Below are 17,606 nucleotides of genomic sequence, written 5' to 3' on the forward strand. Positions count from 1 at the left end.
AGAGCTCAGCACAGTGGCTCACATTTGTAATCCCAGCACTTTGGGATGCCAAGGCGGGAGGATCCCCTGAACTCAGGAGTTTGAGACTAGCCTGGGCAACATGGTGAGATGCCATCTCTACAAACACCATGGACATATCATCCAGGCAGAAAATCAATAATGAAACACTGGCCCTAACAGACATATGTAGAAAATTCAATAAAACAGCAACAGAATACACATTCTTCGCAAGGGCACACAAAACATTCTCCAGTTTATATGATATGCCACAAAACAAATTTTAATACATTTAAGGAGACTGAAATCATATCAAGTATCTTTTCTGACCATATTGGTTTGAAACTAGAAATCAGTAATAGAAGGAATCTTGAAAAAAATCATAAATATCTGGAAATTAAATAACATGCTCCTAAACAACCAATAGGTCAAGTAAATTAAAAAGGAAATTAAAAATATTTTGAGACAAATGAAAATGGACATACAACACATCAATACTTATGGGAGATGGCAAAAGCAGTTTTAAGAGGAAAGGAAGCTTCAGCAGTAAAGACCTATAACAAAAAAGATGAAAGATCCAAAGTAACATCCTAGTGTTACAACTGAAGGAATAGAAGAACAAATAAAACCCAAAGTTAGTAGAAGGAAAAAATAATAATGATCGGAACAGAAAAAAATGAAAGAGACTAGAAAAACAATAGAAAAGATCAATGAAACTAAGAGCTGGATTTTTGAAAAGAAAAACAAAATCCACAAACTTTTAGCTAGATTAAGAAAAGGAGAAGATTCAAATGATATCAGAAACGAAAGAGATGTTACAACTGATACCAAAGAAATACAAAGAATTGGCTTTTTCAGCCACAGAGCGCAATGCAGCTCAGTGACGTTATAAATGCTAATGAACTTAAGGTCTGATGTGTGTTTGAAAGAATCAGCGAAGCTTTTCTTTTTTTCTTTTGTTTTGTTTTTTTGAGATGGAGTCTTGCTCTGTCACCCAGGCTGGAGTGCAATGGCGCAATCTTGGCTCACTGCAACCTCCACCTCCCAGGTTCAAGTGATTCTCCTGCCTCAGCCTCCCAAGTAGCTGGGAATACAGGCGTGCACCACCACGCCCAGTTAATTTTTGTATTTTTGGTAGAGACAGCGTTCCACCATGTTGGCCAGGCTGGTCTCGAACTCTTAGCCTCAGGTGATCTGCCCACCTGGGCCCAAAGTGCTGGGATTACAGGTGTGGGCCACCGTGCCCCGCCCATCAAAGCTTTTCAAGTAGATAAGAAGTATCTGAATATGGGACCACTGATATATTCAGAACAGAAGTTTTTGCTTTCTTTGTCTCTTTCATGGTGGTGGCTGGGATGAATTTTTAGATGGTCCCAATTTTCTACAGGAATGTTTAGATGAGAATTTTTTGTTTCTGTCCTGTGGTTGAGTTGGTGTCACAGACAATTTCCATAAAATTCAATTCCATTATTTAAAATAGTTTTTTTTAACTAGTTTTTCTATCAACCAGCCCCAGTCTGAAACTTGACACAGTGTTAACACAAAAGAGCAAGTACTTAATCTTCGTTCACCTACTCTACCTACAAAGACATGACCTACAGTAGTTCTTCAAGCAGGTCAGTTTTAGGAGACGTTAATTCTATCTAACTAGACTAGCTATTTCACAACTATGTAAGACAACTTTATAAACTTTGCTTTAACTTACAAAGGTCATTTAATAATCCCATTGTTTTGACGATTCTAAAGATTGTAAGTTTATTTTTACAGTCTACTCTTAAATATTACTGTTGAGGCATATATATGGCAATTGTGGACTTAATTCTGCCTAAGATATCTGAGCATCTGTAGTAAAATATGAAGCTACCTTCATTTGGTTGATATGCCAAACACATTTTTAAAAGTATCTCATTTTTTAAAAACTTGGTTTGTGTGTTTTGTATGCTCAGGAATTTTTCCACAGTACTGGAGACCATTGTAGTGATTAAATTTGGCCCTTTTGACAGAAAACAGAACAATGGATTCCTAGGGATAAAAAAGGGGTGACTGCAAAGGAGCATGAGGGAATTTTTGGAGTGATTCTATATCTTGTTCTACAACTATTCTACATCTTGATTATGGTATGATTATGCATTTGTCAAATCTCTTACTTAATGGTAAATTTTACTGCATATAAGTTCATACTCCAATAAACATGACTTTACAATTAAAACAAAAGAAATATGAAGGCTCATAAGAGATTGCTATGACCAATTATATGCCAACTGATTGGATAACCTAGAATGGATAAGTTCCTAGACACATACAAACTATCAAGACTAAATCACAAAGAAATAGGTAATCTGAACAGACCAATAATAAGTAAAGAGATCGAATCAGTAGTTAAGTCTCCCACTAAACAAAACCCCCAGGACTTGATGCCTTCACTACTGAATTCTACCAAACATTTAAAGAAGAACTAATACAAATCCTTCTCAAACTCTTCCAAGATACTGAAGAGGAGGGGAAACTTTCGAACTCTATTTAGGAGGCCAGCATTATCCTGATTCCAAAGCCAGACAAATACACTACAAGAAAAGAAAATCAAAGGTCAATATCCCCAGTGAACATAGAAGCAAAAATCCTCTACAAAATACTGGCAAGCTGAATACAACAGCACATTAAAAAGGTCATTCACCATGTTCAAGTCAGATTTATCCCTGGGATACAAGGATGGTTCAACATATGCAAATAAGTAAAGGTGATACATCACATTAACAGAATGAAAGACAAAAACCGTATGACCATCTCAATAGATGGAACAAAGGCATTTGACAAAATTCAACATCCTTTGATGATAAAAACTCTCAACAAATTAGGTATAGAAAGAATCTAGCTCAACACAATGAAGGCCATTTATGACGAGCCCACAGCTAGCATCATACGCAATGGTGAAAACTGAAAGTTTTTCCTCTAAGATGAGGGACAAGACAAGGATATTCACTCTTACCCCTTCTATTCAACATAGTACTAGAAGTCCTAGCATTAGTAATTAGACAAGAGGGAAAAATAAAAGGCATTGAAATTGAAAAAAAGGAAATGAAATTGTTTCTGTTCGCAGATGGCATGCTCTTATATATTGAAAATCTTATAAAAAATTCCACCAAAAAATTGTTAGAACTAACAAACTACTTTGGTAAAGCTGCAGGATATAAAATCAACATACAAAAATCAGTAGCATTTCTATACACTAAAAGTAAACTATCTGAAAAAAAAAGAAAAAAAATCTCATTTACAATAGCTACAAAAAAAATACATAGGGGTAAATTTAACCAGTGAGGTGAAAGATCTGTACACTGAAAACTATAACACATTGATGAAAAAAATTGAAGAAGACACAAATAAATGGAAAGATAATGTGTGTTCATGGATTGGAAACATGAATGTTGTTACAAGGTTGACACCACTCAAAGCAATCTACAGACTCAATGCAATCCCTATCAATTTTCCAATAATATTTTCACAGTAATAGAAAAAAAATCCTAAAATTCATACTGAACCGCAAAAGACCCTGAACAGGCAATGCAATATTAAGCCAAAAAAACAAAGCCAGAGAGATCACACTCTCTGATTTGAAAATCTACCACAAAGCTACAGTAATCAAAACAGCCATAGACCAAGGAAACAGAATAAAGAGCCCAGAAATAAATCCATGCATTTAAAGTCAATTGATTTTTGAGAAAGATGTTAAGAACACAGAAAAGACAGTTACAGAAACATACTTTTCACAGATGTTAAGAATAACAGTCTCAATAAATCATTTTGGGACAACTGGATATCCACATGCAGAATGAAATTAGACCTTCATCCTTTACCATATAAAAAAATTTAACACGAAAAGGATTCAAGATTTAAATGTAAGACCTGAAACTGTAAAACTACTAGAAGAAAACATAAGGGGAAAGTTCCACGACATTGGTCTGGGCAATGACTTTTTTTGGATATAAACCCCAAAGCACTGGTAACAAAACCAAAAATAAATAAATGGGATTACATCACACTAAGAAGTTTGTAGAATCTGGATTTTAAATTATTTTTTAAAAATTATTTTAAAAGACTACGAAGCTTTTGCACAGCCAACGAAACCATCAATAGAGTGAAGAGAACCTATGGAATGGGAGACTATATTTGGAAACCATATATGTGATGAAGGGTTAATATCCAAAATATACAAAGAATTCAATAGCAAAAAAAAAATCACATTAAAAAATGGGCAATAGACTTTTTTTTGAGACACAGTCTCGCTCTGTTGCCCAAGCTGGACTGCAGTCCTGCTATCTCGGTTCACTGCAACCTCTGCCTCCCAGGTTCAAGTGAGCCTCCCAAGTAGCTGGGATTACAGGTGCCTGCCATCATGCCTGGCTAATTTTTGTATTTTTAGTAGAGACAGGGCTTCACCATGTTGGCCAGGCTAGTCTTGAACTCTTGATCTCAAGTGATCCGCCCGCCTTGGCATCCCAAAGTGCTGGGATTACAGGCATGAGCCACTGCGCTGGACAATAAACCTTAACAGATATTTCTGAAAAGAAGACATACATGTGGCCGACAGGTATATGAAAAAATACTCAACATCACTAATTATTAGGGAAATGCAAATTAAAAGCACAATGCGATATTACCTCATAACTGCTAGAAAGGCTATTATCAAAAACATAAAAGATCACAAGTGTTAATGAAGATGTGTAGAAAAGGGAACCTCTGTACACTGTTGGTGGGAATGTAAATTAGTACAGCTATTATAGAAAATAGTACAGAGGCTCCACAAAAAATTAAAAATAGAACTACTATATGATCCAGCAATCCCACTTCTGGGTATATATCCAAAGGATGTAAAATTAGTACATTCAAGAGACATCTATACTTGAAAGTTCACTGCAACATTATTCACAATAGCCAAGATACGGAATCAAAAGTGTCCATCAATGGATGAATGGATTAAAAAAAGTGGTATATATACACAATGGAATACTATTTAGCCTTAAAAAAGAATGAAATCCTGTCATTTGTGACAACATGAATGAACTGGAAGACATTGTGTTAAATGAAATAAGCCAGTCAAACAGAGACAGATACTGAATGATCTCACTTATATATGGAGGATAAAAAAGTACAACTCATAGAAATATTGAGTAGAATGGTGGTTAGCAGGGGCTTGGGGTTAAGAGGATTGGGGAGATGCGGTCAAAGGATACAAAATTTCAGTTAGGCAGGAGTAATAAGTTCAAGAGATCTACATGTCATGGTGACTGCTGTTAATAACAATATATTGTATTGAAAATTGCTAAGAGAGGCGATTTTAAGTGTGCTCACCACGAAAAAAAGTAAGTACGTGAGGCATTGCTTATGTTAAATAGCTTGGTTTGGCCATTCCACAATGTATTCATATATCAAAACATCATGTTGTACATCATAAAAATACAATTTTTACCTGTCAATTTAAATAAAGAAATAAGATTTTTGAAAAAGGACAAAAGGCAATAGACTACCTTTAAACTTCATGAGGTTTTGATGAACAAACTTTTCTCTAGAATTCAAAGAAGTACTGGAATACAGATACAGCCAGAACAGCTGCAGAGAAGTTGAGACAGGAACAGGAGGAGGTTAAAGAGTGACTCATGAGGCTTTGATCATAATCTATCAATAAATGAGATGACTATTGTTTTCTTTGATCTAGTTGTCAGTAAACAGCCCTCATTCAAGAACCATTAGGCACTACAAAGGTGAAGGGCTATCCCTGTTTCAGGACAGCTCAAACAAGTTGCTTTCATAGGTGTGTTTACTTGTTGCTTTGTTCTTTATTTTTCAGCTTGATGATAAGGGCTATGGGGATAAGAGTATTTGCTCCTTTCTGCTAGTAATCCTGGGACAGTCCCTTTCCAGATACTTCTCCATCTTGCCCTGGTATAAAAATTGAAGGGTGAAAACCTTGGCTTACTGGTTTTTATTCAGTCAATTTTATATCCTAAATTATTTAGAGAGATAGTAGGAACGAAATAAAACTGACTGGAAGCAAGCACCTAGTTTCTGGCCATTAACATATAAAACTAAATTGAATTAAGCCCCTTACTCTACCAATTACTATATTTTACTTTGTCTTAGAAGGCAGAAGAAATGTTGATAATTAGACAAAACAGTAACTGGAATTTCATACAAGTAAAAAATAGTTTTCCCATCTCCATGCAATTTTTATTAATAGTAGTAACACACTTAACAAAAACTCTAATTGCTAAGGCTATACCTTACATAAGACAGAATGTTCAACAGACTTACTTGTGAATATCTAAGTCCCATAATTTACTTTTCTCTTTCCTTAAATGCAATTTCAACCCATGGTTCCCATCGTCTTCCCCATCCTCTTTTGGCTTTTTAAAAGACAGGGATTCCCTGGATCCTGGATCTAGTACCTAATCCTCTTTTTTAAAACAAAAACGAAAACAAAACACTGAGTTTCTCTGTTGTCCAGTCTTGTCTCAAATTCCCGGGCGCAAGTGATCCTCCTGCCTCTGCCTCCCGAGTAGCTGGGATTACAGGTGCGCACTGCTGTGCCAGTTTTGGTACCTAATCCCTAGTTGGGTACTTAATCCTTACATCACAAGTCATTTGCAGAAAATATTTTTATTTCTATAATCATATTTGATGCCAAAGTTATGTTTCTAGGCTATCTCCTCTAGCCATCTTTTAGATCCAGAATGTAAAATAAATTTAAACAATGTGGTTTTGGGGTACGGGAACGAACGACAAATTGCAAAATAAAAACTGTTTTCAACTGTGAAATTTTAGAAGCCGGGTGCGGTGGCTCACACCTGTAATCCCAGCACTTTGGGAGGCTGAGGCTAGTGGATCGCCCAAGATCAGGAATTCGAGACCAGCCTGATCAACATGTTGAAACCCCGTTTCTACTAAATATAAAAAATTAGCCAGGCATGGTGGCTCATGCCTGTAATCCCAGCTACTCAGGAGGCTGAGGCAGGAGAATCGCTTGAACCCGGGAGGTGGAGGTTGCAGTGAGCCGAGATCGCGCCACTGCACTGTAGCTTGGGTGACAGAGTGAGACCCTGTCTCACAAAAAAAAAAAAAAAAAATTAGATTTCCTGTTGTTCCCTTTAATCGCAATAAGCCTGACTGAACTATGTCACAGGGACCTCTAGAACACTAACTCAGTAGAGGAGGGGTGCAGGATTGATTTTAACAGAGTAAAAGAGAACCTAAGGTGTGTTAACACAATTGGGTGATGAGAGGTCACGGTACATGAATAAAGACTGTAATTCTTGTTTTACTCCATTTGTCAATCTCAGCAGTGAAAGGTGATTTCCAGGCGACTCTATAAACCAGTATCACCGGACCTACCTCCTCACAAACTGTAGAAAAGCGGTTGAGGAACTGTACAGTGTGCACCACAAATTGGTTTAGAAAAGCCACCGTTCTTTTCTGTTGAATAGCTGGCACCTGTGTTACGTAAAAAGAAACATGGTTCATACAGGAGGAACGTACACAGTGCAAATCTTTTCATATTTGGACATAATCACGAGGCACTTTGCTGTGTGATATGAATTTCTTGAAGAACTGGGAATAGTCATTAACTTGTTTCCTAAACTGTGGGTGGGGTGTCCGAAGATGACAGAGGTGCATAAAAGTTTGAGAACAGGCTCTAGACTCACTGGTACGAATTTTGGCAAGCAAAAAGCACCACACATAAACACACACAAAATCTTGGGGGCTGAATAAGAGGTAGGGCTAGCTATCGCAACCGGCGTGTGTCGCCGGCGGCAGAGAGACAAGCGAGATGGGAAGCGAAAGTTGGGAGATGCACACCGTCTCCTTAATCAGCTCAGGAGGGACCCCATTTCAAGGTGGACTGTGGGGCTCTCCCTCCTGAGGCCCGCACAAGGGCCCGAGGCCGTGACAGAGTGGGGACTCGGAAGGTGGGTGTCTCCCCGGAAAGCTGCGTCTTCCCCATCCTCCTCCCGGCTCGTCGGGAGTCTAGCACCGTCTTTTACAAACCTTGGTCAGGTCTATGCCTGACCCCATGAGAGGAAGCCCATCCTCATCCATCTCCTCAGCGGGCGGTGGACCCCGAGTTCACCCACAAACCCCTCCCAGATAGGGCCCGCCCAACCCGGTAATCACGTCTCAACTTTCCCCTCAAGTCCCCGCCTCCGGGGCCCTTCCCGCCGGAAGAAAACTTCTCCGCTCACTAATCACTCGGCGGCTTCCGGAGAGCCCGCCTCCTCGCTCGGCATTCTGGGATTGGTAGTTTTAGTCCAGATTGTGACGTCAATTTCGGGGTGGCGCGCGGTGGTGCAAGGATGCAGTTAGAGTACTGAAATCTTAGAAAGGAGGCAACAAAACAAAACAAAAAAACAAAGCCAGAAGTTGCGTCCTTTTGAGGTTATCCCTACTTAGTCCTGTCTGTTATATAATAACTCCGTCATTCCTTGAGCAACAATTTTTTTTTTTTTTGTTAATCCTAAGTGCCATATACTCTGCTAGGCTTTTACTGGGAAAACAAAGATTGAGTTTGATTGCTGCACGGGAGAGGTTTATGCCCTGAAGAATGAGAAATAAGACCTACTTCCAAAGCGTGTGTGTGTGTATACACACAAGTTCTCGCTATTTCCCCAGGCTGGTCTCGAACTCCTGGCCTCAAGCGATTCTCCTGCCTCAGCCTCACAGAGTGCTGGGATTACAGGCGTGAGCCAACGCGCCTGGTCTTCCAAAGGTTTTTAAAACATGAAATAAAATATCAACTACTAGATGTGAGGCACAAACCTACGGAAGTGACTGCCACTTACAGGGAGCATCAAAAAGATGAAGACCAAGACTGCAGTGGGCAGTTTTGTTTTAAAGATGGGGGGTCTCGCTTTGTTACTCAGTCTGGCGTGCAGTGAGGATCATAGCTCACCTTAGTCTCAAACCCTTTGGCTCAAATGATCCTCATGCCTTGGCCTCCCTAAGCGCTGGGATTATAGGTGTGAGCCACTGGCACCTGGCCTGTTGGTTTGGTTGAAGCAAATAATCCCATAAATGGAGAATGGTAGGAAATGAGGTAAGAGTGTTACTGGTGGAGGGTGTCCAGGTTCTTTTGAACAAAGAATTGGACAAAACGCACAAATCAAGGAAATAATGAACCAACAAAAGCAAAGATTCATTGAAAACCAAACTACGCTCCACAGTGTACTGGATACAGAATCTTCTTAGGTCCAAATACCCACTAGAGATTTCCCATTGGACACTGGTGTTCTCCTCATGCAAATGAAGTGGTGGCCCACAATCAGTCTGATTGGTTATGGAAAGCAACCAATCAGAGGCTGAAGTAAAATGACAAAGGTCATACTCCTATACAAACATCTGATTGGTTGTGGAAAGCAACCAATCATTGGCTAAAGTGATGTTACTTAGTTGCACTTCTCTGCAAAGGAAGATTTGGCCCGCAATCAGTCTGATTGGTTGAGGTACTTTCAATTTCCATCTGCCTGTCAGAAAAGGTGGGGATTTGCAAAGGGAGTAGCCGCTGGTCCTTTTGTTACTTAGGTGTGGAAATTTGGGGTTTACCTTTTGATTTAGTTCTAGGAAGTCAGCGTGAATCGGCGTTAGGTTCCCTGCCTCCAGACCCTATTCTGCCTCAGGAGACGTAGCCAGAAAATTTTCGTTTAAGGGCCTTTTATGCTAGATTTGATACTATAGTCCATGTTTATCTAATGTGATTCATAGGCCATCTGTAGCAATTATTTGGGTGTGGGTGGTGTTTCTTAAAGTTGCACGTTGCCCAGCTTAACCTTAGCGTGATCACCTTCTCCTGATTGAACTTTCTTAATTTTTCTTTCAGGAAAGCAGATCTTCTCTGGTTTTCTTTGTATCACTATGGTCATTTCCTTTCAGTTTCTTTTGCTGGTTGCTTCTTATGTCCCCAATCTCTAGAGTTTCTCACATTTATATATCTAACCCAGACCTTACATTGGAAGCCAGTATAGCTGAAGCAGAGTGAGCAAGGTGGGGAACTGAAGGACATGATGGCTAAAAGTTATGTGGAGACCTGATCATGCAGAGCTTTATGGGACATCATAAGGACTTTGGCTTTCACTCTGGGTATGATGGGAAGTCATGGAAAGATCTAGAGCAGAGAAATGATGGGAGCTACAGAAGAGCTTTTAAGCAGGGGGTGGCATGATCAGAATTGCATTTCGGGACATTCTGTTTGGTACAAGGTAATGAATGTGACTTGAGGGTAGGTGGCTGAACCTGGAAATGTTGCATAGGTCTAACAGTCACTCTTTACTCCATCCTCCTTTACATCTAGTCATTCATCAAATCTTACCTCTTCTACTTCCTAAGTAGTTCTTGAATCAGTCTGTAACTCTCCATCCTTACTGCCATATCTCAAGTTCTGTACAACACACTTTTGTGCCTGGGTTACTGCAATAGCCTCTTCCTGCCTCCATTTTGTGTCTCTCCAATCTACTCCACACATTGTAGCCATAGTGATTTTTAAAAAGACAAATCTGATTATATTACTCAGGATATAATTTTCTTCCCCATCTCCCTCAGATACTATGCTCACAGGTCCTCTCTGTGGCTCTTGGCCACTTCTTTAACCTTACCTCTCACTGTTATAACTTTCTCCTTAGCCCCAAATAACTTCTTTCAATTCCTGGAATTGCTTGCTGTGTGTGGGTCTTTCAAGATGTTGTCTTCCCTCTGCCTGGAACAATCTCCCCTGCTTCCCAACAACCCCTGCCTGGCTAACTCCTACTCATTCTTCACATCTCTTCTCTCCTTTATCCTTGGTTTTCAAGTTTGAATATAATGTGCGTGGGGTATGGGTATGGTTTTCTTTGTATTTATCCTGATTGTGGTTTGCTGAGCTGCTCAGATCTGTGGGTTGGTGTTCTAAATCAAATTTGGAAGAAAGATTTTTGGCCATTAATTCTTCAAAAAACGTTTTTGTCATTTTTCTCTTTTTCTGGGACTTCAAAAATACTTGTATGTTAGACTGCTTGATTTTGCCCGTAGATCACGGTGCTCTGCTCATTTCCCCCCAATCATTTTCTTTTCTCCCTGTGTTTCAGTGTGGATAATTCTTACAAACCTATCTTCAAGTATTTTCTAGTTTCCAATTTAACTATTTTCTAGTTCTCAATTTAGTTCCAAAACTCATCTAATAAGTTGATTTCAGATATATTTTTTTCTAAAAATCTGTTTTTTAGACTTTGTTTTTCTCTTGAAATTCCCTTCATTCATCTTTTCCTCTATATTAAAAAAACCAAATTTATAAGTTTTTAAAAAGTCCTTATCTAATAATGCCAATTTCTGGTTCATCTATGTGCCTGGTTCTGTTGACAACTTTTTCCTAATTATGGGTTATGTTTTCTGCTTTTTAGCATGTCTTATAATTTTTAATTTTATTATGGACATTGTGAAAAAAAGAACAAAGTTCAGTGGGAAATGGAACATTCAGATTCATTCACAATTTGAATTGAGCTGATGCTGGGCTGCAGCTTTAGATTAAGTTTACCTGCAGTTAATTCAATTCAACCTCCTGCAAAGGACTGAGCTCTTGGATCTTGTCTGTGTTAGAGAGGGATGGGCCATAGTTTCAGATCATTTGGTTCACCTTCGGATTCAGCTTCAGCAGGGCTCAGGAATCCAAGCACCTTAAGAATGTGCAAGATTTAGTGAATTCTACTTACCGAAAACATTTCCTCCATTACTGCTTTCTTAGCAATCTTAGGGGTAGGGTGTAGGCCCAAGTGATTTATTTTCGTGATTGAGGTCCTTCCAGACCCAAGTCTGTCTCACCAGCTTGTAGCAAAGTCTTAGCCACTTCCTCCTTAACTCTGCAAAGTCTCCTAGAGTGTTGCAGGCTTGTTCTTCCATCTACTTGTATCCAGACCATGCCCTTCTCCCTGGGCATGGCAATGCCACAGCTCTCTGCTCAACTATGTTCCTCCAAACATAGGCATGACTATAGAATTTATTTCATTAAGGTCTTACATACATGGCTTTTCAACAGCCCCCAAAAAAGTTTGATTTTTATCTGGTTATTTCTTATTACCACTAAATAAAAGGCTTTCATGCATCTTTCTGTATTCGAACTAGTAGCAGAAGTCAACATTCCATCCTTAGAGCTTTCCCAAAGCCACAAAGATTAGATTAACTGTTCTTACATGCTTCCATAGCATTCTCTGCTTAACTCTATCTTAGCACATATAATTGCCTGTTTGCTTGAAAGCCTACTATATTACCAATTTAGGGCAGAGTCTCTGTTAGTTCACCATTAAGGTCCTAGCCCAATGTTTGTCCTATAGTAAACACTAAGTATCTTCTGAGTGACATTTGGGCTTAATGAATCTTGTACTTCCACATCTTACTTGATATTTCATTAACCTTTGATTTAGGTGGGACTCGTAACTCTGGGTACTCACTTAATCAGTCTCCCTGAGCAGAATTCCCCACTGGTCAGCCTAGCCTTCTTCTCTAGAGCCAAGACAGGCTCCCAGCCAGGAGAAAAATTAAGACAAACCAACACAGCAACTTCATGGTTATAGTTATGTATAAGTAGCAGACATTTATATATGTGTATGTGTGTATATACATGTATATGATATGGTTCTATACACAGTTATGGGCCACAAACCATTTCATCAGTGATGGACTACATATTAGAGGATGGACCTATTATAGTAAAAGGTATGTTTTTCATACATCTTTTCCATGTTTAGATACACAAATACCATGGTGTTACAATTGTCTATAGGATTTAGTACAGTAACATGCTATACAGGTTTGTGGCCTAGGAGCAATAGACTATCAAAAAAAATTTGTAGAATGGTTTGGTTTTTAGAGTGGCAGTTTCTTTGCCTCCTAGGATCTTTGATGATTACTGTTCCATCCTTAGCTCCTGAGAGCAGGGCCATTCACATTTTAATAACTGATTTCCAGGACTATTAAAAAGAATCTATACCTAGAAGTCTTGGCCAACCGCCAGATGAAATAGGTACTCTTTCCTTCAGGCTTTCTTGCACTGGTAAAAATGAAAAATATTACCAGATTTCATTTACTGTAGTGAATTTTGGGGGCAAAATAGATTGTAATGAATACTGATTTCAAAGACTATATGTGCCACCTCCATATATTCATTTAATAAAAAACTAAGAATTTTTCAATTTCTTGAAATGTTCTGGTAATAAGATTACCAGAAAATTACTGTTATTTACTTTTATCACAGGTATGGTCTTGGGTGGGGAAACAATAAAAAATCGCCCCCATTTTTTTTTTTGTTGTTGTATTTCTCCGTGCTTTGCTTCAGGATGGAACAGTTAGAGAGGTGTGGTGTTGATTCATAATAGTGGGAAAATAAAATTAAATGTTTCCCATCCTTATTCCCTCCTCAATCCCATCTCTCAGGAGTGATACCAATAATCTGTTGAGACTTGGTTAAGTGAAGGAATTCTAGCCTTGTTACTTCAATTGTGTTAAGAATTCATGTTTCCCGTTATTCCTTTAAATCGTTCTGGCTTTCTTAACTTTGTACAGAAAATTGAGTTGTAACCTTATATCCTCTAGGCAGGAGACTTGATTCCACTTTGGAAAGCTAACTACCTCAAGAGAAGAGACCTAAAGATACTTATAGTCAGCTATTCCCCAGTAAAAGAGCAAACAATCTAAATTATCCTGCCTTCTTTGAGGGGATTGGGAAAAGGTCTCAGTGTACTCATTTGTACTCATGGGACTTTTACTTATGGAGACAACTAAGTGATACACAGGGCAATGCTATTGAAAGAATTTAGTACTTACAGTTCCCAAGAGGGCACACCATGCCATGCAAGGCCACAGGGGAAACACGAGTTTGGTCAGGAGAAAGAGGCAGAAGCAAGGGGACTTCTTAGGAGCAACCATTACCATTTTTATAGAGCTATGGTACTTTATCTTGAATTCACTGAGTGATATTTTTCCCCCTTTGGTGCAGTAGTAATTAGGTAAACCTCAGTCCTGAGTCTTTGCTTAGTTTTGTACATTTCATTAGCACTCCGTCCTCTTCATAGAATCACCATCTCCGTTTATTTTTTTTTAAAGCAGCAAATGATGCCACTATCAGCTGCTTCTAATTAACCTCCCCTGGCTGTGTCTGTAAATGACTCAGCACCTGGACTTCTTAAAGTGGTCAGGTTATTTTGAATCACAACCATATAAAATCACTTAAAACTACTCAGAAGTTCAACACCAACATTTCTTCCCGAAGCTTTGTTTCTAGAGTTCAAAAGGATCATGCTAGAGCCTTTGCTATCAACTTTAAAAAAATAACTGGGTCACAAGTTAAAAGCCAGTCAATCCAGGAAAATGGTTCATGGTGTTTTCCAGCATGAGAAGCCCTTTTAATAATATTAAAAACATTTTGAAGAACATCGATGATGATTGTGGTTGGACATCTAATGTTCACTGAACAAACACATATACATTATTGTGGGAAATTTAAAATAGGAATATAGGTGAGCTCTATTGGGAAATTAATCTTAAAATCCCAAATTTTCATTCAAAGATAGTATTTCTCTCCATTTCATTTTCCAGGCTAGGTTTTATTAGTTTTCCTGTAATATATCCTGCCTTAGAAAGTCTTGCCTCCTGTATATCACATAGGAAGGAATGGTTAAAGTACACTGGCTTATTTCCAAACACCAAAGCTAAATCTGAAGATATGTAGTAGATTATCAGGTTGACAGACACATCTCCACATATCTGGGAACGCTTTTTTGCCCTCTCAAGATTGCTGAGTGAAATCTACAAAAGCCACTATCTCTGAATGTGAATGGAGAGTTCCTTGGCTAGGTCATTCCCCTCCTTCCTGTTATGGTGTTTTGGGGAGGAAGTGGAAGACGGCAAGACACCTTAAGTCAAAGTCTTTTAGGAACATGTGAGTAAGTTTGATTTTGGGGCTGTCTATATTATCTCAGGACCCCAGGAGGTCATGGCTTCTAAGAAAAAAGAGAATTTTGCTAATGGTAGCATGAATATAATTTTGAGAAACCCCTGCAATAGTTCCATATTCTCCCAGGTACTTACCACCAAGGTTGGGGAGAAATGACCCAGGGTTACATGAAAATGATGTATTCATAAAATATATCTTAGTTATTGTGTTAGGTGGGTATAATGATGGGAAAAGAAAGAGGTCAAAAACAGTGACAGAGTTCCAGAATTGTTCCATTGTCTTGGGGTTTAACGTATTTGTGGGTTAAGTCTAGGATGAGGTGAGACCTCTGAAGCAGCTGTCTATATAACCACATCCTGTACTTGCTCAAAATCAAGGGCCAGGAAAATCTTATTAGACCAATCCAATATTAGAGCTCTACAGATTTCAGGTGAGGGGTACTCCCACAGACGTTCCCTTGGAATAGGCAATTTGGAGAGAAATGCATTATTAGCTGTTCACAACACAGCTTGAGGTGCTAGTGTCCAAATCTCAGGAGAATCAGCCCTACAAAACATTTGGCAAAGTATTTAAAATTCCAGAAAGTCTAATACTTAATGAAAAAAAAATTTTTTTTTTGTAGGCTGGAAACCAAAACGAGCTATTACACAATTACAATAAAATAAATCAAGTTATTCTATTTGTAATAAACACCTAGTTTTAGTATTAGTGAAAGAAAGTACTAGCAATTAACCAAAGATACATTAAGATGGTAGAAAGAAGTTCATTAAAAAGTAACTTATATTGGTCTGATTTAAACTTAATGTCAACTAAGACTATTACGGTTAAGAAGTGACTTTCTAAGTAAAAATGAACCAAATGAACTTATTTGGTTAGATGGTTTCCACCTTTCCATCTTCTTTATCACTATGGTATAATTTATCATTAGTTGCGTCTGGCTTACTTTAGAGGTCAGTTGTCTGGAACTTTCTTCCTTTTACGCTGTCTCAAAAACAAAGATTTCCTAAAACAGTAATAGCAAGCTCTTACTTGAGATGGTTGCAAAGATTAACCTTAGTTTTGGCCAGGGTTTAATCCTGTCTGAATTTGGCTCAATTATAGGACAACAGCTGTGTTTGTAAGATCAAAGTTTTATGTTCAACCACCATTAGAAGCACAGATACCAGCAGCATTTATTGTCTTTTACTACATAGAAATAGAAACTCAACTCATTACAGCATTATAAATGCAGTCGGTAGAAATCAGTATTTCATAAATCTTTAAATCAAATTGTTTGTAAAGGCTGAGAAACCTGGTAGTCTCCCCATTACTTACTATTGTTTTATAAGCTTACATTAAGTGTTACAAGTCCCAAGGTAGAGTATCCTGTTAAAAATCAGTTAAAAAGGCAAATAGCTGTATAACAAAGACATAAGTTACACAGAAATAAGCTGATCCAAGGAAATTTTCAGACAGACAAACGTCACTTGACCCTACATAAGGGCAACAATTTTTTTTTATTAAGGTAGTTCAAAGAACAGATGAAAATGTCAGAAAGTAGACTAAATGCTTTTGATTTTCCATGAAATCTATGCCCAATGCATGCAAAAGGGCTTATGAGTTTGAGTAATGGATATATCATAACGTGTTTTTTAGCTTTTGTGAAATGAGATCTTCAAAGCTGATACACTAATTATTTTGTTGTGTTACTGTGATTAGGTAACAAATGGTTGCTATAAATTAAAGCCATGTTAATAAAAAAAGTTCTACCCACATTTTAAAAGGCATTATTTTTTAAATGTATAATTAGAAACAAATGTTAATTGTTTTGAAATTCTTTTCAAATGCCTGTTAAATGTTTTTGAATCAGCAAGGTGTTAAAATTAAAGAAACTGAGTGTTCTCTCCTGTCCTTGTTGCTGAGCACACAGTTTGATAAAGATATATTGGAACACAATGCTGCTTCTGAGGACTTGACCAAGCTCTCATGAGGAGTATGTGGAAATGGATCATAATTATCATTTTTATTTGGCAAATTTTATTTAGGCTCAGAGCTAAGGCTATTATTACTTGTATGGTATAAAGTTGGGTTAAACTGAGTTTAACTTTTTGAGGTATAGAAAAACATGGAAAATAATGTAGAGTGAGAACTTTTTCTCTCCTAAAAACTATTAAAATCAGTCTTGGGCACAATACTGCCTCATAACTTCCCAATCAGCGTTTCTGGGACAATGTCAGATTTTAGACAATTACAGAAAACCAGACACAAATGTGCAAACCAGATTTCAATTTCTTCTCCACTGACATGAGATTTAAAACAGCAACAGAAACATTTCTAGGTCAGTGTCAATATGTAGTCACAAATTACCAAAGTAAGAAACAAATTGGAGTGCATGGGTGTGTGATTTTGTGTTTTGGCATGGGAGAGATATTGAAATATTCACAACGTAGAAGCCAAATCATAAAAATGAAATGGGACTTATGATCCCATCATCATTCTGAAAATGTAGGATTTAGCTCTGACATCTTGCAGATTTGTGATATCCTGACTTTTGTTTGCTTCAATAGTCCTAAATAATACAAGTTTTAGAACATAAGTACAACTTTTTTCTCTTTGATGTTTTAAGTGAAGCAATCCTGAGGAAAACTTAAATTTCAACAGAAGAAAAACC

The 17,606-nt window shown here is 38.0% G+C and overlaps 1 protein-coding gene across 2 annotated transcripts in view; it reads right to left on the reverse strand.

Annotated features, from left to right (window-relative positions):
* The window catches only part of WASHC3 (WASH complex subunit 3), a 49,468-nt gene extending 41,202 nt beyond the window's left edge, over positions 1 to 8,266 (reverse strand). The window contains exons 1-2 of one of the 2 annotated variants that reach the window (XM_003832578.5): positions 8,035 to 8,266; positions 7,381 to 7,479 (exon numbers count right to left, since the gene is read on the reverse strand). In XM_003832578.5, the coding sequence (XP_003832626.1) occupies positions 7,381 to 7,479; positions 8,035 to 8,085 (150 nt within the window). In that variant the 5' untranslated portion in view covers positions 8,086 to 8,266. The remainder of the gene's footprint in view (positions 1 to 7,380; positions 7,480 to 8,034) is intronic. The other variant, XM_008958023.5, reaches the window with a different exon arrangement.
* Positions 8,267 to 17,606: the final 9,340 nt, after the last annotated feature.

Source organism: Pan paniscus, chromosome 10 (assembly GCF_029289425.2).
Source record: "Pan paniscus chromosome 10, NHGRI_mPanPan1-v2.0_pri, whole genome shotgun sequence".
NCBI lineage: Eukaryota > Metazoa > Chordata > Mammalia > Primates > Hominidae > Pan > Pan paniscus.